Source organism: Rhinatrema bivittatum, chromosome 1 (assembly GCF_901001135.1).
Source record: "Rhinatrema bivittatum chromosome 1, aRhiBiv1.1, whole genome shotgun sequence".
Classification (NCBI taxonomy): Eukaryota; Metazoa; Chordata; class Amphibia; order Gymnophiona; family Rhinatrematidae; genus Rhinatrema; species Rhinatrema bivittatum.
In genome coordinates this window covers 639,570,912-639,597,476 of record NC_042615.1, presented here as the reverse complement: position 1 = coordinate 639,597,476, position 26,565 = coordinate 639,570,912, and the positions used below count along the sequence as shown (strand labels likewise).

At 42.4% G+C, this 26,565-nt stretch overlaps 1 protein-coding gene across 3 annotated transcripts in view; it reads left to right on the top strand.

The window, feature by feature from the left end:
* PAM (peptidylglycine alpha-amidating monooxygenase) overlaps positions 1-26,565 on the top strand; it is a 780,628-nt gene that overhangs the window by 640,174 nt on the left and 113,889 nt on the right. For all 3 annotated transcript variants that reach the window (XM_029572646.1, XM_029572654.1, XM_029572664.1), the window contains one exon: positions 18,871-19,000. In XM_029572646.1, the coding sequence (XP_029428506.1) occupies positions 18,871-19,000 (130 nt within the window). The remainder of the gene's footprint in view (positions 1-18,870; positions 19,001-26,565) is intronic.

Genomic DNA, 26,565 nt, shown 5'->3' with positions numbered 1-26,565 from the left:
ACAGCGCCACCTGTTGGTAGTGAGTGGCTGAAGTAATGATAGACAACACTTCCAGGGAGAATAGTCTGGCACTTGCACTATAATTGATCTACTTTACATTCTTATTGCAAAAATAAGTTAACTTCATCTAATACAAAGTAAGTTAACTTTGGAAAAGGAAATAATTTGGCATATTTTAATCTTTTTTTTTTTTTTTTTTTCATTAAAACATCAAAAGGCAAATACTGGATCATCCAACAATCTGCATAGACTCAGTGGCCAGTCCTGCTATTAATTCTGGTGGACCTCATATAGAGTAATTTTCAAAATCATTTCCTCAGATAAAACAGTACTTTATTGGTGGAAACAGGGTGTTAGAAAATTGCCCTATCCTATGTGCAGTAAAATTACCAACAAAACGGCATAACGTTTGTAAAATTGCACCCAAAGTGAAAGGAGGCGCTCCTGTGGGCCAGAACTAGGGGAGGGGTGTGTGAGTCTGTGCATACTTTTACATATTCAAAAACATTGGCGTAACTTTACCTGGAAAAAATATCCACATTAAAAGGAGGTGCAAAGTTGTACATGTATTTTCTCTCAGACAATTTTAAGAGAGAGAGGGTTCTCTTTGAAAACTGGTACATAGCCGTGGGCAAAATGTAACTGCTGACTTTGCACTTCTGTGGGCAGCTTGAAAATGACCCTCTTAAGTTACTATGTGGTGTGAATGAGTGACCTGGTTCTGAAACATTCTTAAGTTTTATTTTGCTAAATTTAGTGCTTTAAAGTGCAGTTATCAGCCAAAAGATGTTTGCTGTGAGATAAAGCTACTGTTAAAAACAGTAACATAGCATAATCTGAAATTCAATAACTTAAGGCCTTTCTTTTCAGTAAAATGTCAGTCTATTAAATGAGCAAATAACTACATAAGACTTTGCTATACTGAGTCAGACCAAAGGTCCATTAAGCTCAGGATCCTGTTTCCAACAGTGGCCAATCCAGGTCACTGGCAGGATCCCAAGAAGTAGACAGATTCCATGCTGCTTATCCCAGGGATAAGACGTGGATTCCTGCATCTCCCATCTTAATAATGGTTTATGGACATTTCCTCCAGGAACTTGTCGAAACCAAATACCTGGAGCTGTTCATCCCACTGCATTTTTTTTTTTTTTTTAAATAAAGCAAACAAAAAATATTCAGACAAGCTGTGGGACTATCCAGTTTTGTCCTTTTATGCTTACATTTTTGCACACCACATAATTTTCAGACCAGAAACCTGAATGCTTCTAGTCTTTCCATCACTGGTGGCTCATGCTTGCATATGCCAGTGAGATCATCTCGCCTAAATTGAAACAGGTCGAGCAAATCTCTGCTCACCCAGCACAGTCACAAGAACTCTTGCTCCAGCAGTGCAGTGCAGTGCACTGCCCAGAAAGATTCACTGAAAAACTTTGTTCTGTCTTGTGTGGGAGGAGAAGGATGGGGCCCATGGGCTTTATATCCCCAGTTGCCCTTAAGTTTGTGGATGGTTAACTCCCCCCCTCCCCCAATGAAGCTATGAGATTACGGCTCTTCCAGGTGGGGGTGTTGCCTTCTATGACAAACGCTGGGCACTATGATGATGCAGCCACTGGAATGAACTTGGGGTAACAGCATTGCGCTGGCACCCCTACAGCCTGCCCTTGTCGATGTCCTTTCATACAAGCCTAGGGGGCGGCTGCCTACTTTGTCTCTTTATAAATCCTCCTCTAGTTGCTCCGCTGGCCAGTCGAGTTTTCCCTGGATAGGAAGCCCTAGGAATGATGACCTTGCTCACTCCAGTACACTTTCTGGGCTGGGGAGGTAAAGGCTGGTGGAAGAAGAGGAAGAACCGGAGAGTGGCCCTTACAGATGGAAGTTCGGCATGGCCTTACTGCAAGAACTGCAGAAAACTAAAGTAGTAGAGGTAGCCATGGCAGTAGCAAAGGGGAAGAGAGAATGTATGTGTGTGTGTGTGTGGGGGGGGGGGGGGGAAGCAAGGAGAAGAGAGGAGGAGGAGGCAAGACACAAGACAGTCTTGGGATGAGAAATGAGGAGAGGGAGGTGAAGGGAAGAAAAAGGAGCCGAGACACGCTAAGTTAGGTTAAGGAAAGAAATGTAAAGACAAGCAGGGAGGGGAGTGAGGTAGACAGCGAGGAACACAGATGTAGAAAAGAGAGAAAAGTTGAAGAAATATATGAAAACTTTGGAAACAATAGTGAATGGAGAAGGCCAAGAAAAGAAAGAACAAGTAAAAGAGCATTAGATGTTCAACCAGACATATAAGATAAGGGGATGATGCAGGGACTGTGGGATGGAAGCAGTGAGGGGAAAGGGTAAAGACTGCAGTGCTCATAGCAGCTGCCACCGCCTTTCACACAAGTCCTTTTTTTTGTTGTTGTTTAACTGTACTATGCAGCACTATTTTAGTTCCCCATGGTAACAAATATTCTGAGCTGAAATCAAAAGATCAGCCATGGTTCTGAGTGCTAAAAGCTTTGACAGGTTACAGAAATCCATAACATACCAGCAACATAGATTAGAGAGTGTAGTGCTAAGTTTTATAATGTACCCCTGAGGAAGCATTTTAATTTAGCCAGCTCTTCGTAGCTAAACCAAAGTGCTCCTCTAATATGTCCGTGCTCTTAATCATCCTTCCTTCTCAGTGGTGCATCTTGCCTGTCTTTCTCTGTGCGGTCCCAAGGACACACACCGTTCCCCCCAGTGGTGAGTTTCTGCTAATTCAGAACTTACCAAAAATCTCCTGCTTCCGCTCTGCATAAATAGTAACACATAAGGGAGGTTTGATAGTGGAACGGAGCATGAACAAAGAACACACGTCACTTTGCATCCCCCATGGAGATGGGAAGTGATTAGCTGTATATATTAAAAATATCTTTCAGGTTTTCATTGCATTTAATCTTTATTATGTAGTGTTAAAAATAGCTAATGAAGTACTTGTCATGCTTCTCCGAGTAGCAATGAGCATTGATTCCCTTTGAATCCTGCCACTCAATACTGTGTCACTGCTGTGTGCTCTGTATTCCCCTCCCCCCCCCCCCCCCCCCATTGTCTTTCTATTTTCTTGCTGTGCAATTCAGGGTTTCTCTGGCTCCCTGAAATATAAAACAGTACAAGTCACAAGGAAACATGATTTCATGGCACAGGGAGACTCCAGGAAAATAGGAAGCATTTGCTGAAAACTACACTGCTTGAAATTTAGAAATTTTTACATACTCAGAGATCAAGTCCAAGAGATTATTTCTCAGGCATCAAATATAAAATAGTTTTGCTCTCTCTAAAGTGTTTTTTTTCCTTAATTTTTCATCTTACCATCACTAATGAATTCTGTATGCTTAGATGATGATATAAGTAATGTTGAATATTGGATTGCTACTTCTACTCCAGTCCTTATTGCTTCTGTAGCACTGCTCAATATACACAACACTGTTAAAAAAAAAAATCGCATGAAACAGTCTCGTTTCAGTAGAGCTTATAGTCTGATCAAGACAAACATAGAGGGCAAAAGAAATTTTGGGAATTTCATTTACTAAGAAAATGATTAAAACCAATAAGACTGTAAGTGGAATAATCAAGGATTAAGATTTAAAAGCAGCCTCAAAAAGTATTTTTTTTTAGCGGGGCGGATTTGCAGGTCGGGGGATCAGGCATTCCCTGGTGGGCCAGTCGCCCTGGTCACGTAATTTCAGCTCCTGCTGAGTGATTGCCGCAGAACTGGATTGCGGCTCGAGGGAAGTCTGTGTGTCAGCGCAGCCCGAGGGAGGTGTCAGTGGGGCCGTGAAGGAGCCCAACCCATCATAGCCCGGGGGAAGTGTTGGTGCGGCTTGGGAGAGTTCTCAGCGGGATCGCGCAGTTTGAGGATGGTCTCTGTACGGCCCGAGGCCCAAAGAAAGGCCTACAGGCTCGGCAACAGGAAGCATCTGGCAGTTGCAGGGCCGCTTCCTCCCACTTTTCCCTCCCGCAGTAAATGAGCAGCATGGGCTCAGCCAAGGCCCAGAAGAAAAGAGGATGCCTGAGAGTTGTGTGTATGTATATGAGAGAGAGGGCCAGCATGGGTGTATGAAAAAGAGAGAGCCTGAATATGTACATGAGAGTGAGCCTGCGTGTGTGTGTATGAAAGAGAGAGAGCCTGAATATGTACATGAGAGTGAGCCTGCGTGTATGTGTATGAAATAGAGAGAGCCTGAATATGTGCATGAGAGTGAGCCTGCGTGTGTGTGTGTATGAAAGACAGAGAGAGCCTGAATATGTACATGAGTGAGCCTGCGTGTGTGTATGAAAGAGAGAGAGCCTGAATATGTGCATGAGAGTGAGCCTGTGTGTGTATGAAAGAGAGAGAGCCTGAATATGTGCATGAGAGTGAGCCTGCGTGTGTGTGTATGAAAGAGAGAGCCTGAATATGTGCATGAGAGTGAGCCTGCGTGTGTGTGTATGAAAGAGAGAGAGCCTGAATATGTGCATGAGAGTGAGCCTGCGTGTGTGTGTATGAAAGACAGAGAGAGCCTGAATATATGTGCATGAGAGTGAGCCTGCGTGTGTGTATGAAAGAGAGAGCCTGAATATATGTGCATGAGTGAGCCTGCCTGTGTGATTGAAAGAGAGAGAGCCTGAATATGTGCATGAGTGAGTCTGTGTGCATGTATGAAAGAGAGAGAGCCTGAATATGTGCATGAGTGAGCCTGCATGTGTGTATAAAAGAGGGAGCCACGTGCATGTGTTTATGAAAGAGAGCTTGAATATGTGCTTGAGTGAGCCCTGCATGTGTGTATGAAAGAGAGAGCCTGAATATGTGCATGATTGAGCGCCTGCATGTGTATGAGAGAGAGCGTGCCTACTTGTGTGCATGAGAGAGTGAGAGCCTGCATGTATGTATGAGAGAATCTGCATGTGTGTGTGAAAGCCTGAATGTATATGAGAAAGAGAGTGCCTATGTGTGTGTGAAGGGGGGAGAGAGAGGGGATAAAGATTTTGTGGCCTTCTTTACCCAAATCTACGGCAATCACTAGAAAATCAATAGATGCCAGATATTTATTTTAAAAATCTCCAGCTCTCCATACCATTAATTATTTTTTTATTTTAAATTTTGGGGTGTTATTTCATGCCTGCTGTTTTGAAATATTTTATTGGTGTTGGGAACTATTAGAACAAATTTATGTGACTTTTTAAATCATTAGGGGCCCAATATTGAAAGTAACTTGGCCAGATATAACTTATCTGGCTAAATTACATAGTATAATCAGCAGCACGGCCTTGTTGCTGAATATACACACATATATTTTATTTAGCTGTATCAGTTATAACCGTCTAAGGTAGCTGGTAAACTTATGCATCTAAGACAAAATATTGCTACTTAGTTGCATAAGTTATGCAGCTAAGTCATTCCACCCACTGCCCGCCCACAACTTATACAGCTAACTTTTTAGCCATATAAGGGACTTAATGTGGCTAAGCAGCAGCCACTAAATGTAAGCACGTATTCAGCGGCCGCTACTTAACCACACAAGTCCTACTTATCTGGCTAAGTAGCACTGAACGTGCTTTGAATATTGGGCCCCCTATGTTTGTCGACTGCTTTGATATATTCATTCTTTTTAAGGTTTTAATATTATGAATGATGTCTTATATCTCTTGATTTTATTGCTTGCTATTTTGTGAGTTTTGATTGTTTCTGTTTTCCTAGGGTTGCACTGCATAATAGTCGGGTTGCTTGTGGTTACAGAGCATGTTTGTGAGCGAGAGAGAACGAATGAGCCAATGAGCATATGTTTGAGCAAGAGGACTAGTTAAGCCAGTGAACCTGTGTGTGAGTATAAAAGAGCGATTGAGCCAGTGAGCATGTGTGTGAGCAAGAACATGTGTGTGTGTGTGACAGAGAAAATGTGAGCCAGTGAGCATGTACGAGAGACAGTGTGTGATCTAGTGAGCATGTGTGAAAGAGAATATAAAGGAGTTTATGTGAAAATGAACCTGTGTGTTAGAGAGAGAAGAAAGTTGTGCAATTCTTCCACTCAGGGTGACTGGAATCTAAAGATATGGAGAGCAGGGGATTTAATTTAGCTTTAATTTTAATTATTGGGTTTTTTTCCTGTCTGCTATTTTGAAATATTTTATCAGTGTTTGGGAAATTAAAAACAATGTTATATGTTTGTATTCATTGCATGATCTTTTCATCAGCTGTTTTGAAATATTTATTTTTTTTATGAGTTTGGTTTTACTATTATGTTTGATGCTTTATATTTCTTGATGCTATTGTTTGTTTAGTGAGGAATGATATTTATTTTCCATTCCATAGATTCTGGCATGTTAAAGTTTCAAGTTCAGTTTTTGTCTGCATGTTTCTATTTATACTGTATTATCTCTTCATTTTGTATTTGGTGAGGGTCTGTCTGTGTTCTACATGTGTGACTAAGGTGAGGTATTCTGCTAAGCAGACGTGTGAGGTGGCCCCAAACGATTTGCATGGATGGAATGGGGGTCTACAGCTTTGTTTGCTCACTGCTGGTCTAGAGTATGCTCTATTTCTTAGTTATTTAGGAAAAATGTGACGTTTATTTTGGAGATATTTGAGTCAACGTGGCGTGTTGATGCATGTGCTGCAGAGAAAGTGCACAAAGGAGTAAGATACCCCTTGGGCTGGTTTTGAAAAAATCCCCCGGGCTGATATTTTCCTGCAGTCTGCCCCTGGTTTTTAGATTGGATTTGAATAAGGCAAGAGAGGAAGCATGGCACACCAACCCAGGAAGACTCTTCTAGCAATACAGTACAGCCAGGTTGAAAGAACAGAATTGGGAGCTGACCTAGTATTAAGCACTTACTGTAAATTGAAATCCCTCAAATAAATGATTTAGCATAATTAACCAAAATGTCAGCAATGAGATTCAGCAATACGGACTTGGCACCTGTAGAACTTTGAGTATGATAAATAAGGAGTAAAGCCAATTTTTTTCTTTATCCCATTCAATTTGACTAATAAGCATTTTACTCCCATTATTTATTTTACAAGTGCTTGTACTGAAGTAATAGATTTCCTATACATGATCCCCTCCCAATTTAACACCATGCAGAATATTAACACCTGAAGGGGCCAGCTGACTAAAGTTAATTCCTCCTCCTCTCGTAAGCCATGTTTTGATCATGCACAACAAATCCAACTCATCCGTTGTGAGTCGGTGTGATCGTAAATGCCACTTTCCCCATGCTGAATGAATTTTGATGAGAGCCATTTCAAATCTAGTATCATACATCATTAGAAGCAATCCCATCTGCATCAAGGGAATTGTAATTACATGTTGAATCTTCCTAACAGGTTTAGACTTCTATTTCCCTCTATTAGCTACATAACGATTTCTTCTGCATACTGTGGGGATATTTGCTATGCCCATTATCTGTTCACTATCTATTCCTAGATGCATAATTATATACCCACTGGCCCCGTATACTAAGCTATCCAATTTCTGTCAGCCCCTAAAGAAAATGTGTATTCACTAATCAAAATACATTTAAAACGTAATACTCACAGTCCCCAATTAACAAATATAACACTAGTCGCGCGAAGGGGCACATAAAGGGACACATCCCCCCTTGTCAGCGAACACGTTGCCCTTGCTGGGCTGGCTTTTGGCAAATGCCGATCCAGAAGCGATGGAGGCAGGACTGAACCCAGGGTCACTCTAGCACTGGGCAAGGTCAGAAAAGGCAGGCAGACGCTGTTAGCGAGAAAACAGTAGCCAGGGGATGCTCCTGTCATCAGGAGGTGGGACTTATCTAATATTACATAATTGATGAATAAGAGGAATTTTTGTTTTATGCTGCTGGCTTAAACTTTTCCCTGTTGGCTCAAATGCTGACCCACCCTTATTAGCTCAGCTACCTACCTTCTTTACTACTAGCTCTTAAAATGAAGGTCACATTTAAAGAAAAATCTAAAAAAAAATAGAGTGCTTTCTGTTTTTAACTTTCTGTAATCCAAAAATGGAGATAAGACATTTTAAGGAACATTTAAAAACTGGTCAAATAAAATCACAAAAGAATTGAAGTAAAATTATATTTCACACACACAATCCTAGCAGTTTCCACCACTGACTTTTTTTTAAAAGAAGTCACTTAGCCTATGTATGTCTGAATTAGCACATATCTGGCCTAAGGAGTACATTTGCCACTAGGTGAAAACTTGTTCATGCCAGAAGATGAGCAAATAGTGCGCTGCTAAGTGATGTTTGCTTAGTACTTAAATCTGACTCACTAAAAACTGAACACTGGCTTTTCACACAGTTGTCTCTAGCTACACAGATCTGTGGCTAGCAGTGAGAGTAACGAGAGTAGTTTTATAATAGTGGAAAACCATGCTTATGCATGGATGTTCTAGTGCAGAGGTTCCCAACCTGGAGTCCTCCAGAAGGCATCCAAGAAAGTTTAGCCGGGGAGAAAATGAGCGAGCTGCTGCTACCTGTCATTAGTTGAGCTTCTGCCACAGGCCAGGAGTGTGAGATTGGGGCCTATTATGGCCCCCGAAATGTTACCCCACATTGCTATAGACCAGGAGGAGGGAGGGTCAGAGAAGGACCATTTGAACCCATTAGAAACCACAAACCCCATTGCCGCATTTTTGGCAGAGGTGGGAAAAAGAGAGAGAGTGATTGCCGCTCTCAGGAATCAGAAACCCCAGTGCTGTACTTTGTGAGGATGTGGGAAGAGAGGGGCCGATTGCGACTGTCAGAACTTTTGTAGCCCCCACTGCACACTGAGGAAAGGTGGATTATCACAGTGGTGAGAAACATTTCCCACTAGTGCCACTTGCTCTCCTCCTGGCCTGACAGAAAGAGAGGGGAGAGAGAACTACATCATGAAAAGTGAGAATGGCTCAAAGGAAGAAAAGAGAAAATGGTTCTGGAGTTGACAGTAAGAGGGGAAAGGCAGAGGGGAGAAGGGGGTGAAGGAAGAAAAGAGGATAAAGAGAGAGACAGGAGTGCATGATTGATCTGGTTAAAGGAAGTTGCGTGAGAGTGGATGGCAGCCTATCAGGGAAAAGGAAGGAGAGGACCCCCTGGAATCATGCTGGACAGAGACAGAGAGAAAGGGAGGGATAGAGAACCACCATGGTCCAGGAAGGAAGAAGGGAAAGATGTCCACCAGGGATCAAGGAGGAAGGGGGTAGAGACAACAGCCAGGTGTGGATGAGACATTACACACAAAGTTTATTTAGGGGGACACAGACAGCCAAGGAGCTCTCATAAAACTTCTTCCCTTTGAAAAGCAGGCTATTTTGCTTTTTCTAAAATCTAAATTACTTTGTGACTTTCATTTTCTGTATATGTTTGAAAGAATCATAAAAGAAATTAAAGTATAAAAGAAAAAGTGGTCAATTTTCAGGGATAGTAGGTTTCAAAACTTTTTATGTGGATAACCACCTGTGCTTCAAAGCAGGCGAAAAGTACGCAGGAACAAAAGTACTACCTTTCTCTTGTCTGCCTGAATTTTCAAAAGAAAATTCCGTGGGCAGTTTCCCTTTGAAAATGAGATTACAGGTCTGCAAGTACTGGCGCTGATTTTCTGTCAGGTCTCACCAAGCTGCCAACCTGGAACTTTTTTGAACTTGTTTCCTTTTCCCAATTGCAACTGGATTGGAAGGTGGAATGGATTCAGCCTGCAATTATGAGGGCAAATTTTAAATAGTTTTGGAAACTGCGCTCTCCACATAGTCAGTTTAGATGATAGAGAATTTATACATTACGAATGATTCTGAAGTGCATATCATTATTTCTTTTATTATGGCATGTAAAAATGAAAGAGAATTGTGTGTGTGTGTGTGGGGGGGGGGGGGGGGCATGAAACTTTGTGAAGTTGAAAAAGGAGTCTGTGTTCTCTGAAAGGATTGGGAACCCCTGTTCTAATGCTTTACAACTTTGAGCTGACTGAAAATGACCTCAGCATTATCAGATCAAGGTCATTTTCAGTACTATAAGGTGCCGGGTGCATGTTTTACCATCGCCCCCTCAGGTTTGTACGCAGTTGGTGAATTTTCATGGATGTTACTCTGTCCATGAGCAAACTGAAAGACTGAATCACTGTTATATTAACAAATTGGGGGGGGGGGGGGGGGGGCGGGGAGAAAGAGTTAGTTTTTTTTCCCCTCCCAAAGATCTGACCACTTCCTCTTGTTCATTTAAGCTTCCAGTTCAATTGAAACCAGTCTCTGCTGAAGCTATGATGCCATGGATTTTCTTGTACTGTTGCCCTAGATCCCAAACCTCTATCTAGCTAAGCCATTGCAATAGCAGTCCTCTGACCTAGTGCCTGCACATAAATGCACTTTTAGCCAGCCAGTAGTGTCACTATTGTCCACTGGTTACATTTTCTCCTGACTCAGGGGCTGTATAGCTCTTTCTGGCTTTAAGGAGCAAAACTGGACTCAGCCAGGCCTACTCCTCATTCTTAGAAGAAATTGCTTATCTGCTCGAATGACCGTGACCTAGTCAAGGTTGCTGGTGAAACTTCAAATTTAAATACGAAAAAAAAAAGCTAAACTGTTTTTGACTGAAAAAGTTATTCTGTTGCAGTGTTTTTATTCAGATTTTATAAATTTAATTGCGACCATTTTGTTTCAAAGTCACATTTTAACAAACTTAAGCAACATAGGGACACTTTTAAGCTATGAAGATCTCTCCACTTGTCCTAAGAAGATTTTTAATGTCTGTTCTGTATTCTGAATGTTTTTGCATGTTATTTGTGGAACATTTTTCTCTGTGTCATCAGTGTGACTAAAATCAAGGTTGTCATGTTTTTTATTCCTGTTGGCTGCTTAGCACAGTATTTCCCAATGTTTTCAAGCCCAAGGTGCACCTAAATTAACAAAAATGTTGTGTGGCACACCAATCTCAATGGGGCAGGCAGTGCAGAACTCACATGACCCAAAGAAGAGCTACAGAAGCACTGAAATCCCACCAGTCTTACTTTGAAATTTTAAAACAAAGGGTGAGCAGAAGCAGACACACACATGAACTCATCACAATGTGCTTGTTCCTATTCACCCTCCTTTGCCTCAGAATGTAAACACTCTGGAGGCAGAGAAATACCTACAGTACCTAAATGTAATTTGCCTAAAGCTACCATTGAAAACACATTAAATAAATCCATACATATATACAAGTGCAAGAGAAGAAGTTGTTGTGGGTAGCTGGCTTGGATAGTTACCTTGACTGTCACGTTTGACTGCCAGAGCTCCTCCACTGCTGCTCCTCCCAACACATGGAATGAGTTACAAAATATATACAGTGCTCAATATATGCTTTCCTTGTCTCTTTGAACCTGGGAATAAAACAGAGATGGAAGGACTCAAAGGATGAAGCTCAGGAGGGAAGATAAGGAGGTGTTGTGTGCATTGCATGTGCCGAACAAAGCATGGTTATTCATGCCCTGCATGCTGCCCATTAATTACCACACTCCATGGACAAGCAGGATGGTATGCGTGAAATCATATGCGTGACATCATCAAATGGATCCCGGCATGGAATACTTATGTCAAAGTTTCTAGAACTTTAACTTGGCCTTATTGAGCATGCTCAGCATGCATTATATCATGTGACCACACAGGGTCCCCTTCAGTCTCTTCTTTTCCGTGGAGCCTGCACCTTTGTGGTTGACTGAGCTTGCTTTTTTGGGGGCTACTTGGCTTGTGTTGGAAAAATTTTTTTACGGTTTTCTTTGCTGTTTTTCTGTGTCTGCCTTGTGCGATCAAAGCCGGGTCCCCTCTATTCTCGCTTTAGCTCCCTATATAGGGTTTTTGATTATTTTCGGTAAGTTTCTTTTCATCTTGATACCCCTGGGGCAGCAGTGTGGTCAGTGCTCGCTGGCCATTGATGTCTGACACCATCAATTTTGACATCACATCTCTTTTCTTTTGTTCCATCATGTCCATCTCCAGTTTTAAGCGATGTCCCCAGTGCACGAGGACTATGTCTATCATGGACCCCCATGATAGATGTGTCCTCTGCCTGGGGGCATTGCATGGTGTCTGGGGTTGCAGCAAGTGCACCCAGATGACCCCAAAGGGGATAAACGATCTGACTCTATAAGATGGAGCACTTCAGGTCAGAGAAGACTGAGCCATTGGCATCAGAATCATCAAGGGACCACAGAGCCTCACCAATCGACATTGGCGGGGCCGTTGGTTTCATCGATGCAATCAGCTGAAAGGGGCTCCGGAGACCAGCCATAGTCAAGCACTTCCAGGTACAAAATGTCAAGTTACTCATCGTCGGCCCATGTTGAGCACCGAGGGAAGCTGAAGACACTTCAGCATTGGTCCCCATCAATGCAGGCTGCTGGTCATGGGGATATGCCAGCTCAAGCTGAGATGCCCCCAAAGCAATCCCACGGTGAAGAGAGCCAGACCTCCATCAATGCCAGGGGTGTGTCATGGACTCCATCAGTTCCGATGCCAGCCACCGATCCTCCTCTCGGTTTTAAGGAGGATCTGGTCACACCTTCTCCAACCCATTTGGTTTTGGCATTGGTAATGTTTAAGGAGAAGCATGAGAGGCATGCACAGCTGGCGGTCGAGAGGATGATGCAGAGCATTGGGCACCACGGCACCGCTAGCGCTGACACCATTACTCTTGGAGCCACTGCTGGAATCTCTGCATATGCTCAGTTGGTGTTGTTTACCGGGATGGCATCAATGCCCATCAGGGCACCGCTACCTCCCCCTGTCGATTCGGAGGTAATGATTGGTTCCCTTGACGAGGACGCTCCGCCCAGGCTGGCTAAGACACCAAAGCCTGCAGCCCCTCATCCAGTTCTCTGTGCCTGCTCCATTGGGTGAAGGATGAGTACCCAGGGCCCCATTCCCAGTTGATGACAGTGGGGATGAGGGTATCTATGACCCCTGGGGAGATGACTCAACAGAAATATCCAACAGTGCCTCTGATGGTCTCCCCTCAGATCCATCTCTTCCAGAGGAGCGAAGAAGGTCTCCGCCTGAGGACCTCTCCTTCGCATGTTTTGTTAGGTTGATGGCTGAGGCCATCCCCTTTGTTATTAACTGAAGCAGAGACTGGGCACAAAATGCTCGATATCCTGCAGTTCGTGACGCCTTCTAAGGAAATCTTGACAGTTCCAGTTCACAAGATCCTTAAGGAGCTGCTGTTGAGGATGTAAGAACAATCCCCCTCTCAGTGCTTCCTGTGAACAAGAAGGCGGATGCGGTCTATCTCATCCAGAAGGTTCCCAGGTATGACAGCTACCCCACCTATCAGTGGTGGTTGAGTCTGCTTTCAAGAGAGCCAAGTGTTCTAGGGCTCATTCTTCAGCACCCCCAGGAAAGGATCACAGAGCGATGGACAGTTTTTGGAGGAAGATTTTCCAGGGGGCACGATAATTTCCTGCATAGCTTCCTACCAGCTCTACATGAGCCAGTTCTCACAGGATATCTGGAAGCAGGTGCAGGAGATGGCCGAGCAGTTGTCTCAGCAGCACACACTCCTCTTGATGATGCATAAGGGCTTGGAGTGCAGAAAACGTGAGGTCTGTGCAAACTACAATATATTTGAAATGGCATCGAGGGTCCCTGCAGCAGGAATCGGCACCTGCAGAATGGCATGGTTATGAGCCTCAGACCAGAGGTACAGGAAAAACTCACTGACGTGCCATACACTGGAGAGAATCTCTTTGGAGATTTAAGGATGTGGTGGCCCAACTTCTGGACCACCATGAGACCCTTCAGCAACTCTCTGTAGCAGTCCTGATCCGTCCTCTTCATCTAGGAAGTTAGTGAGATCAGGGCAGAAGAAGTCTTCCTTACACCAAAGGAAGTACTATCCTCCACCTTTGCACTCCTATCAGCAACAACAGAGCTCTCGCGTCCACACCAAGCAGCAAAGTGCTCCAAAGCTCCAGGGATGGGGTTTTGACTGGCTTCTAACAGGTGTAGCCTAGTTACCCATACCTGGGGCAATGGATCTGCAAGGTGGAGGATGGCTGCAGTTCTTTACGAACCAGTGGCCCAGTGTAACTTCAAACCATTGGGTTCTTTCTATCATCCTATCGGATGCCCCACCAAATTGCCCTTCAAACCCAGTTTTGGGTCCGGTAGCGCATCAGGAGATATTACTAAAGGAGGTCTTCTCCCTCTTAATGGCTAGCATGGTCAAACTCATTTCACTAGGACAAAGAGGGTAGGGATTTTAATCCAGGTCCTCCCTGCTTCCAAAGAAAACAGGAGGACTCCAACCCATCCTGGGTACTTGCCAGGTACTTGTAGCCTGGATTGACCACTGTTGGAAACAGGATGCTGGGCTTGATGGACCCTTGGTCTGACCCAGTATGGCAACTCTTATGTTCTTATGACCTAAGGGCCTTGAACAGATTTTTCAAAAAAGAAAAATTCAAGATGGTTTCCCTGGGCACCTTGATCCCCTTTCTAAAAAGAGGAGAATGGCTATGCTCCCTCAATCTGATAAACACAACACTCACATCAAGATCTTCCTCACTCACCAGAAGAATCTCCCATTCATGGTGGGAAAACAGCACTTCCAGTATAGAGTGTTGTTATTTGGGCTCACGTCTGCCCCACATGTCTTTATAAAATGTCTGGCGATATCTGAGGCATGGTTATCACAGCGGTGAGAAACATTTCCCACTAGTACCACTTGCTCTCCTACTGGCCTGACAGGAAGCAGTTCAAATGTGGTCACGGGCCCTGTCTCACAGGATGGCACTCTGGACCATGTACCTGGCCGTAACAGAGAATGTATTAGCGGACAGACTGATTCATGCCTTCAGACCCCATGAATGGTCTCTGGACCATGAGATTGCAGATCAGATCTTCTGCCTCTGGGGAAGCCCAGATATGGATCTCTTTTTTTTACTTTTGGTGGTGGTCACTTCAGCATGCAGGGTCAGCGGACTCCAGGCCTTAGTGATTTATCCACCTTATATTAAGTTTTTTCTTGACAGGGTGATCTTGATTACACACCCTAAGTTCCTACCTTAGGTGGTGATGGGCTTCCATCTTAACCAGTCCATCATCCTGCCAACATTCTTCCCCAGGTCCCATTCATACCACGGCGAACAAGCCCTGCACAGCTTGGACTACAAGAGAGCCTTAGTCTTCTATCTGGAGGAGACAGAAGCCCATAGACAGTCCACCCAACTTTTTTCTTTTGAAAGTAATAAGTTGGGCATTGTTGTCAAACAGACGCTCTCTAATTGGCACGTCAGTGAGTTTTTCCTGTACCTCTGGTCTGAGGCTCACAACCATGCCATTCTGCAGGTGCCGATTCCTGCTGCAGAGACCCTCGATGCCATTTCAAAAATATTGTAGGTTGCACAGACCTCATGTTTTCTGCACTCCAAGCCCTTATGCTTCAGCAAGAGGAGTGTGTGCTGCTGAGACAACTGCTCGGCCATCTCCTGCACCTGCTTCCAGATATCCTGTGAGAACTGGCTCATGTAGAGAGCAGCCTGTAGAGAGCAGACTGAATGTCCTTCTATTATGCCCAGGAGGGTATGAATCTTGGGGGCCATGCTATAGCTCATTCTGTTCAAGCCATGGCAGTGTCGGTGGCCCACTTGCGAGCAGTTCCCATAGAGGAGATCTGCAAAGCTGCAACGTGGAGTTCTCTTCACACATTCACATCTCACTATTGATTGGATAGGGATGGCTGACTTGGTGATAGGTTTGGCCAATCTGTCCTCCTGAACTTGTTTGAGCTGTAAAACTCTACTCTGTTCTGACCTAGGGGCCTGTTTGTTTTCAGGCTGTTTCCTCCTCTTGTTACCAACAAAACCCTTGTTGTGCCCATTGACATTTGTTTTGGGTGTTTTGTTGGTCCCCTTTTTATGTTAGGGGGCAGCCTGTAGCTAGGGATTCACCCATGTGTGAGGACCACTATTCTGCTTGTCCTCGGAGAAAGTGGAGTTGCTTACTTGTAACAGGTGTTCTCCGAAGACAGCAGAATGTTAGTCCTCATGAAACCTGCCTGCCACCCCATGGAGTTTGGTTTCCACTAAGTGGGATTCTTTACCTTCTGTTATTTTTCCCCTGAATTCTATGTTATAAGACTAAAGGGACCTCACGTGGTAGCTTGGAATATACTGGGTATGCTTAATGAGGCCAAGTCACAGTTCTAGAAACTTTGACACAAGTTTTTCATGCAGGGTTCCATTTGATGAGATCACCTATGTGTGAGGACTAACTTCCTGCTGCCCTCGGAGAATACCTATTACAGGTAAGCAACTCTGTTTTCCATGGCACACCCAATGAGATTTGAAGGCATACCAGTGTGCCATGGCACAATTGTAACATTCTTAGAGCGTTTCCCTTCCCTCCCCTCCCTCCTAGTTTTGTCTACAGGATATAGTGATCATGTATATCGTTATGCAAGGGCAGGAGCATAGCGTTCCTACAGGGCATGGCTTCTCAACCCAGTCCTCTGGATATACCTAATCAGTCAGGTTTTCAGGATATCAGCAGTGAGTATGCATGAGATAAATTTGTATGCACTGCCTCCATTGTATGCAAATCTATCTCATGCATATTCATTGTGGACATGCTGAAAACCTGATTGGCTAGATGTATTCCAAAGACTGGGTTGAGAACCCCTGCTACAGAGGAATGACAGATCATGATTTATTTAATTATTATACTAAAGAATGATTAATCTATCAAGAGATTTGGCCTTCAGTTCTTTAATATAGTACCTGCACAATAATAGTGACAAAAGAATCATGAATAGTATGGGAAACAGAATAATCGCATATGTGACATCAGTTAACTGGTTCTGAAGACTGGTTATGCCCCATTTTGATCATTTTATAAGAGGTTCTTGCATGAAGATATATACATTTCAAATCAGGGACTAGTGCATTATATTGGGAGAGGAAAGTAGAATGTCCATCTGTCCAGATTTGGAATTATTGTAAAGCATTTTCCAGCTCAAAGCATTTACAAAAAATGTCAGTTATAAGGAAATAAAACAGAATTTTGTGGAAGTTGATTCCAGATGTTCACTTCATTTTTGAGGTTTTTATTTAATTGTGGAAAGAATTGTACTCCAAAATGAGCTCAGCTAATGACAATTAACTGGAAGTTAGCTGAACTAAAATACTGTCATCTAGCACTGTGTACTCCATGGTAGAGGCAATATTAAATTAGGCATGGACTTCTTGCCTCTGCATGTCTCAGAGTAAGATAATTCCTTTGCCCCATACTGTTTTCTGACTATCATTGACCCCTCACCAATGTCTGTATTAAGAGAAATAGTTTTCCTTCTAATTATGAGCCAGTCAACACCCAGAGCTTTCAATCATCCTCCTAGACCTCTCAGATTTCCTGGAATTACCCACAGGTTAGGAACATGGACTGTCTAAAGTTCATTTGCTGATTTGCTATCTGTGTAGCACAGTGCTGTACAAAATAATTCACATGACTGCAATAAAGCCTTTCTCCGAAGTTCTGCCACCTTAAGTTTGCACACATGAAGATTTTTTGGTTTTGGATTTTTTTTTGAATGATAGGTTTGTGCTCTTTATTGTAGCTATATTTCCTAATTATAAACATCTCCCCTAAGTTTGCTTGTATGTTTATGCCATGTTCCGGATTTATTTGTAGTTAGTGTGAAACTCACATAGGACTGGCACAGAAGACCTCAGTTGACTTTGATTCATAATGGTGGGAATGGCTTAGTAAGAAGAGCCATTAGAAATACTAAACACAAAACTCTCCTCAGGGTAAAAAGAAAATCTGAACAGAAAAAAACAACTTACATGTATAAATTGACTAACAAGAAAAAAGTTACGCACTCAAGCTGAGAGGATATGGATGGAAATCAGGAAGGACATATAACTTGCACACATCTACCTACTGTATTTCTCAAATACACAGTCCTTGTCTCACAAACACACACACACACACACACTCTTTCTGACACACCCACACTTTCACCAGCATACACATGCAGACAAAATAAAGCTCTCTCAAATATACACAGCTTCAGTGCCACCCACACGCAGTCTCCCTCTCTCACACAAAGCTCTCACAACTCTTCTTGTTTCGCACACACAAGCACATAAATAAGGTCTCACTTTCACTCACAAAGCCTCTCAATGTCTCACACAAACACATTTTTGAAATTTGTGCTCAGTGTAAAAAATACCTTTGGAAATTTTATGTACTCCAGAGTACACATTTCCAATCTTGTTTTTAGCTAATTCAGCTGGCAGTTAAAACAAAAGACCAATAAAATTCATTCCATGGCATAGGAAAAATAGAGGCTTGTAGACTCAAATGCAGGAATAGACACCATCTTGCTGAATTTGACATGCACCTGTTTTTCTGTTGCCACAGATTGCACATGCATAATTTTCTGGCAATGGAAAGTTAAGTATGTACTTCAACAAAAACATGAACAGAAAATGGCCTCAGCACTTCCTGTAAAAGAAAATGCCCAAATTGTATGCCAGTACTGCTACTTTAAGCTGCTACTTCAGAGTAAAAAGCAGAATTGCTCTGCTGCCCTCTTTCATGGTCACAAAATATGACAAGGCAGATACACAATAGCTTGCAGGTTTATCTGAGCATTATTAAAACAAAATATTGTCTAAAAATAGGTTGGATGTCTTTTATCCACCAAAAACATGTACTGTAAGTATTTGCAGTAAGGAAAATAAATTGTGCAGTGGTTTTTTTTTTCAGGACAGCGTTTGTTCATTAAACATGCATTACGTTTACCGCTTTAAGCAAGAGTAATTTCAGTGACAGAAATTTTGTGAGCCACAGACTCTTCTCAAGAGCTTTCAATTTTCAGAAAGATTTTAAGATCTGCTAATTTAATCTTTGCTTCATCTACTTTCTAGATTTCCACTTAAAAGAAGCTGTCGATTGGCCGGGACTAAACCGAAAACTTGGTCAAGTTTCTGGGTTGGCTCTGGATTCTAACAACAATTTGGTTATTTTCCATAGAGGAGATCATATATGGGACCAAAAGTAAGTACAGTGTTTAACCGATTGATTGATTGACTGACTCTTGGTATTTCAAAAAGATATTGGGAATAGAACATAAAATTCACAGTTTATCCAAGGAATGGATCTAGTGGCATAGGACATGTTTCCATACTGCGTTGCCAATGTTTCTCGGTTTTCCAGAGAGAATGCATCCATACAATCTCTTGCTCTCTTTAACTACTGAGATTATTTAGTGTATGTATATGTGATGAGGGTGCTTATGATGCAGATTTTTCTGCCTTGGGAACTGAACTCAATTGTATAGACTGTTGAGCAGATTTCAGTTGGTAAATGTTTGTTGTCCATTTACTGACTTGTTCCAAGACTCCCACTGGCAACCTAGATAGAAAAAGCATTGTCCCATGCTCTTGTGCTAATCCAATGAGTTAATCAGTCTCCATACATGTGGGCATGCTATTAGAGGAGATGATATTTATCAGTACAATCTGATCTTAGAATAGCACAACCTGGGATATGACTAATGCATCATATATAAATCTTCCTTTCACACTAAATGGCACAAAGTTGTGTATTTGTTTATTAATCTCTTTGAAACCTAATGTTTAAAAGCAGTTGTCTCTGCTTTGGCAAGATATTTGGTCTTCAGGGTGCCTTGTGGTGAAATAGGAAAGTACAAAATATGAAAGATTTGGATTTTGGTTAAAATGTGTGCTTTTATTTAAAAAAAACAAACAAAAAAAAACCTGCTGCAATATTGTTGGTGTAAGTTTTCTTGGAAGGTGCCTGGTGTCTTTCATGATCATTTTTTTTTTTTATGTTTAAATCTTTTATTAAGAATTCGTTTATAAAGGGTGCCATACAAATAATGGTATCAAACATGACAAACAATAGGCAATGATCGAAGAGTGAGCCCCAGAGGGAACTGGCAAGTAAATACAAACATCCATGATGGAAAACTATAAGAAAAAGTTATTGTACCATAAAAAGCAGTTACAACAAAATATTAACACGAAAATGACCATTGACTAAGTAAGCACCAGAAAGAAGAAAAAAGGAAAAGAGTAAAAGAAGAGAGTAAGATTGAAAATTAAGACTTATAGTATACACTAGACTGAGAAAGGACAGAAGAAATAATAGGAAACAAAAGAAGAAAGAAGAGAGAAAAGAGAAAATGAGGAAGAAAAAAGTGAAGAGAGAGAGGACCCATACAATAATAGGTGGACAAGCTAGCAATTAGTTTTCATGATAAATTATTAGGATGGGAGATAAGATACACGTCCAATGGTTTCCACACTTGTGACCATGAGGCTAAACGCCTAACTTTAATTGCCATAGCTTTTTCATATTTTACAAAAAGACAGACCGAATTCCACCAAAGGGACTCAGAAAGAAAATCACTCCTTTTCCAATTTGAAAGAATATTATGATGTGCAACTGTCAATAAAAAATCGAGAAGTTTGCATTGAGCTGATGTAAGGGAGAGGGCCGGATGAGCTCCTTTTAAAATAGTAAGGGAGTAAGATAAAGGAGAATTTACCTTGAGGATATCAGAGATAATTTGCCAAATTTGTTGCCAAAAAGAGAGCGTATATGGGCAAGAGTATAGCATATGTTGTAGCGTGGCTTTAGGTGATCCACAGGACCAACAAGCATGGGAAAGAAGAACTCCGGCACGGTGTAGCTTCCACGGAGTCCATAGGGCCCGATGCATAATAAAGAACACTGATTGTGTCAGACTAGTGGATAGCGAGATGCGCATCATAACATTCCAAATATGTTTCCAAGAAGTGGGGGATATGGAAATATTAGCGTCCTCCGACCATACCTTAAGTAATATAGAGGGAGATGAGCTTAAAAACAGGCGTTTGAGTAATTTATATAATCTAGAAGCCAGATGACCTTGGGGGCCATGTTCTCTATAAACCTCCAATAAAAATGGGGTTGCAGTAGGATATATAGTCTTGCCTCTCAATGATGAGAAGATATGGTGAAGTTGAAACCATGCAAAAAACTGTGAGCCGGGCAAGTCAAATTTATCTTGCATAGAGGAAAAAGAGCGAAAGACAGAATCATCATAAACGTCTGACACTGACCAAATGGAAGCCCTGCTCCATAAAGGCCAGTGAAATGGTCGGTTATTAATACAGATAAGAGAATTGTGCCAAAGCGGTCCATATCTTGAGGATCTCAAAGTGTATTGTTGCGGAGGACGCAGCCTTTCCATATCCCCAAATGCTTTATGCAGCGAGCACAGTATAGGATTGTCAACCTTCAATAATGAAAACAAAGTACCTGGAAAACATTCCATAGGAAGTGGAGACAGAAAATTACGTTCTAACAGTAGCCACCGAGGACCTTCCAACTGAGGGAAAAAGCGGGAAAAATAGAAAAAGCCAGGTTGCAGAATAAAAGCTTGGTGATATCTATAAAAATCAGGAAAGTTGACTCCTCCTTCCTGTTTGCACGCTTTTAACTTCCGTAAAGCTATCCTAGGGGTTTTAGAACGCCAAAGAAATGAGGACAGGAGCCTATCTACTTGTAGGTAGAAGTCAGCAGGGAAGAAGATTGGGATCATGGCTAAAACATAATTTATCCTTGGTGCTAGCACCATCTTTATCGTTTCTAGACGACCCCACCAGGTGATATATAGAGGCGACCATTTAAGTGTGGAATCCCTAAGCTGTTGTAGGATGGCTGTGGCGCTATGTGTGACCGTATCATCGGGGTCTGTATGGAAACGAATCCCTAAATATTTCAGGCCATTTTTAACCTTTTGAATCTGGTATTTTGTAAGGTCTATCAGTGCACCAGTATAATTAAGAGGTAACAATTCTGTTTTATGCCAATTAATTTTATATCCCGAGAGGGATGAGTATTCTGAGATAACCGAAAAAAGCTTAGGTAAGGAGGAGTCAGGATTTGTAAGGAAAAGGAGGACATCGTCAGCATAAGCAGACAATTTAAATACATCAGAACCCACCGTTATACCAGTTATATCAGGATGAATTCTAATGGCTGTGAGTAATGGTTCCAAAGCCAGGTTGAAAAGTAGTGGAGAGAGGGGGCATCCTTGTCTCGTTCCTCGATAGAGTGGAAAGTGGGTGGATCTCCGATTGTTGATATATAGAAACGCAGATGGGTGATGATATATATGTTGGATCCAAGAAAGAAAACGAGGTCCAACGCCATACCAGTGCAAAATATGAAATAAGTAAGGCCACTCGACTCTATCAAATGCCTTCTCTGCATCTAATGAGACGGCTACTGATGGTATGGGTGAGTGAAATTGGGAGTGATTCAGATGGAGAAAGAGTCGAGAGTTATTAGTAATTAAACGACCTTTTATGAAGCCAGATTGGTCCAGATGAATGACTGATGGTAGTATAGTGGATAGCCTTGTAGCTAAAATTTTTGCAAAAATTTTGTAGTCGGTATTGAGAAGTGAAATTGGGCGATAATTAGCAGTAATTGAATCATCTCTACCTGGCTTTGGAAGCACTATCACTGAGGCCTCAGTAAAGACAGTAGACGATTGTGGATGAACCAACATGGAAGAGTAGTACATATGTAGATATGGAGCTAAAGTTTGTTTAAAGGCCTGAAAAAAGTCAGTGGTGAAACCGTCTGGTCCTGGAGCTTTCCCTGATGACAAAGAGGAGATAGCTGTGTTGATTTCCGACAGATGAATCGGGGTATCCAATTGTGTTGATTGAGCCTCTGAGAAAGTGGATCGGGGAAGCTCTTGGAGAAAAGTAGCTAAGCGTGACGGAGAAAAATCAACCTCAGATTGATATAAAGACGCATAAAAATCTCTGAAAGCTTGCAGTATTTCAGCTTCTGAGGTCACTATTTTCTGAGGCTGTAGTTGAATCCGTACAATTTTCTTCTTATCTGACCTCTTTTTTAAAAGAGAGGAGAGAAGATGACCACATTTGTTATTCTCCGAATAATACCGAGCTTTGGTGTGGAAAAGGTGAAGTTTCACTTGCGCACTGAGTGACTGGTTATACTGATAGCGAGCAGTTATTAGCGACTTGAGAGTAGTGGGAGACGGGTTTTGAATGTGAATTTTCTCCAGGGCGTCTACTTCCTGAGAAAGAGCCTCCAATGCAGCCTTATGAAGCTTATGTTTATGACTGGTGTAGCCGATAACTTCTCCTCTAATGGTTGCTTTAAAAGCCTCCCAGACGGTAGGAATAGAGATATCCGGTGTAATATTAAGCTGAAAATATTCCTCCATTTTAGTTTGAAGGGAGGTGACAAAGGTCTGATCAGCCAGAAGAGAGGAATTAAATCGCCATTGACGATCTATCTGTATAGGAAGTTGAAAGGCACAAGTAAAGGTCGTTGCAGCGTGATCGGAAACCAGGATGGGATGTATTGTCGGTTTTCGAATTCTGGGAATCAGAGTATTAGAGATTAAAAAATAATCTATCCTCGAATAGGAGGAATGAGGAAATGAGAAAAAAGTAAAATCAATTGCTGTTGGGTTGAACAACCGCCAGGGATCGGAGAGCCCATAGGTATGGGCCAGATGTTTAAGAGTCTGCGTGGATTTAGATATTGAGAGTTTAGCAGTCGAACGTTTATCGAGGAGGGGATCCAGAGGTTGATTGAAGTCGCCGCCAATAATAAATGGAGCTGGCTCCAGATCTAGTAAGTGAGTGAAAGTCGTGTGGAAAAAATTGGGATCATCCTGGTTAGGAGCATACAAATTTAGGATGGTAAACTTCTCATTTTGTAGTAAGATTTGTAGAAGGTTCCAACGACCATCAAGATCGGATTGTTGATGAACAATTTGGGCTCCTAATCGTTTGTGCAACAGTACGGCTGTACCCCGCTTTTTCTTGACTGCTGGGCTAAAGCAAACCTGACCAACCCATTGTTGTTGTAATTTTTTTGATTCCGCCTCGGTTAAGTGAGTCTCTTGTAACAGTGCTATATCAACTTGCAGTGAGTTTAAGTAGGTAAGAACTTTCTTTCTTTTGATCGGGTGGGAAAAACCATTGACGTTGAGCGATACCAATTTAAAGTTAGAGATTGTAGTCGCCATAATGGGAAGCAGCATGAAAAAACCGTGTATCTTGTCCTGCCGTGAAAAATAGTAGCATCACCAGAGAGAATGGGTCCTTAGAGGAAAAAAGAAGTAAAAGACGTAGTAGATAGGGAGAATATGTAAAGTAGGAGCTTCCATTCATATATCGTAGCATTACCAAGTATAGAAAAAAAATGGAATGGTAAAGCCAAAAGCAGAAGCAAAGCAGTGAAATCACAGCAAGCATTGCACTTCAGTGAGCCTCTCTGCAGACAGATGTCTCCCGACCTTCCGCATCCATGACGTTAAAATAAAAAGCTTGATATCTTTATCACATAGCCAACTCTGTATAGTCCTTAAAGCAAAGTAACAAAGGAGGGATAAGGGGATGAAAACAGCCACAGGAGAAGGAATTGGGGTAATGGAACTGACATCTTAAATCAGGTGTTAATAGAGTAACATGACTATAAAAGTCAAAGAAAAATTTTGCAGTCCAGAGGAATTGAAGTAAAAAAAAAAAAAAAAAATTATAAAACAAATTTCCTCGTCGCAGACATTCTCCCCTGTAGAATGTGCTGAGCTAGGGAAAAAAAAAAGCAGTCTTGGAATGAGTCCACGGATAACGTGAAACATTAAAAAAAATAAGCAATTCCATGGATTCCTACTGCTGAATACAGTTAAGACACTAAAAAAAAAACCAGTGTCTACTGACTAAGGAGATATTGCAGTATAACGTATCATACATACTCAAGTTATCATTTCAGCAGTCGTATCCTGTTCCGCTAAGAAGTGTTCAGCTTCCTGGACAGTATGAAAAAGTTTGGTCTGATTAGAGATTGTGATTTTCAATTGTGCAGGGTACAAAATCCCATATTTTGCCCCCATTGCTTGCAATCGCGGCCTCATAGCCAGGAAGGCCTTCCGCCGATCTGCCGTCGACTTCGCCAAATCAGGCACAAACAATACTGATTGCCCTTGATATGTAAGTGGGGCTTTATTGCGCGCCGTGGTTAGTATCAGTAAAGCTTGCTGGTAACGTAAAGTCTTAAAGATGATCGGTCGAGGAAATTTTGAAGTGCGTGTGTTACGAGAAGGAATCCGATGAGCGCGCTCAATTTCGAATGGCTGCTCAAAAGTAACATGAAGTAGTGACGGAATGCAGTTAGTAAGAAAGGTAAGCATATCCGTACCTTCTGCTCCTTCTGGTATGCCCAAGATTCGCACATTGCTCCGGCGATTCCTGTTGGATAAGTCTTCAACTTCTCTCTGTAATCTTTCAACCTCCTTAGCGATGCGCGGCAGAGGCGCAGTAGTCACTAACAATGACGCCGTTTGCGATTCCAAATCCTCTAATTTAAGTTGAAAGGAACCCAGTTGGGATGTCACAGCTTGGAGCTCAGAACGGATCGCTGCCGTCGCGTCTATATTAACCTGAATCATCTCTTTAAGTTGTTTAAGCTCGACGAGCACTAAATCAGCAGACGCCATTGATTTCGACGGTGAGGCCTTGTCTGGCGTGGGCGGATCTTGTTTAGCCCGTTTTGTGCCCGATGCGGCAGCGAATGCAGCCTCTATCTTACCAGATTTCGAGCTAGACATCATAGGCGAAATAATAAGAGGAAAAAAACGAAAAAGTATGTCAAAAATATAGGCTATGTGAAGCGGAGCGGATGTAAGTCTCACGGAGCAGAAGGTTTAGGCAGCCATCTTGTCTTAGCGCGAGAGCGCCCCCCTCGTCTTTCATGATCATTAACCTACTAGGGAAAGTCACCATTCAGCTAGCCTGATATCCCTCCTATCCTACCCCTCACTCACCCGCTCCATGTGCAGTTTTTCTTATATAGATGCTTTGTGGGACAGTAACCAAAGTTCTTATTGCTTGGCTCAACTAATTGAAGTACTCCCTTCCCTCAATTAAACCCCATCTCTTAACCCACCTTTGAGACTTTAAATCTTATCCCTGGTTCTCTAGTTTCTAGTAGATTGTTTAGAATTGCAGAGAACTGAATTAAGCTAGCTTGAAATTGTTACGATTTTGTCTGCTGTGCAGCCTTATCGTACCCTGATTCTGACTACTATGCTGTCGCCCCACCCTCAGAGGCCTCTAGTGAGTTCTGTTCAGAGTTATCCAAACCATCTTCTGAAAGGTTTTCTGACTCAGCCTGTCTTGCAACCTCCGCTCCACCAGGCATCCTCAGCAAGCTTACCTTCTAGCTTTGCCAAGCTCCTCCTCACTGCTTGCACCACACCCAAACTCCAGCCCTATGTAACCCAGCTCTGCCATTCTACTCTTGCTTCTCATGGAGTCACCCGTAGCTCTTTCCTTGCCTTGCCTTATGTCCTCTGGGACTTCTTGCTTCCTGCTTCTTTCCTAGTGGTCTTGGACATTCTGCTATGTTGCACCTTTCCCTGTGGCCTTCAGGCCTGCTCTCAGTTCTTACCTTGCTCTGTGGCCTACCCTAGGCCTTGCCTTGCCCTGTGGCTTTTGGGCTTGACATTACGTTACTTCTTGCTCTGTGGCCTCTCCTTGATTTCTGGCCCTTGGGTCTTA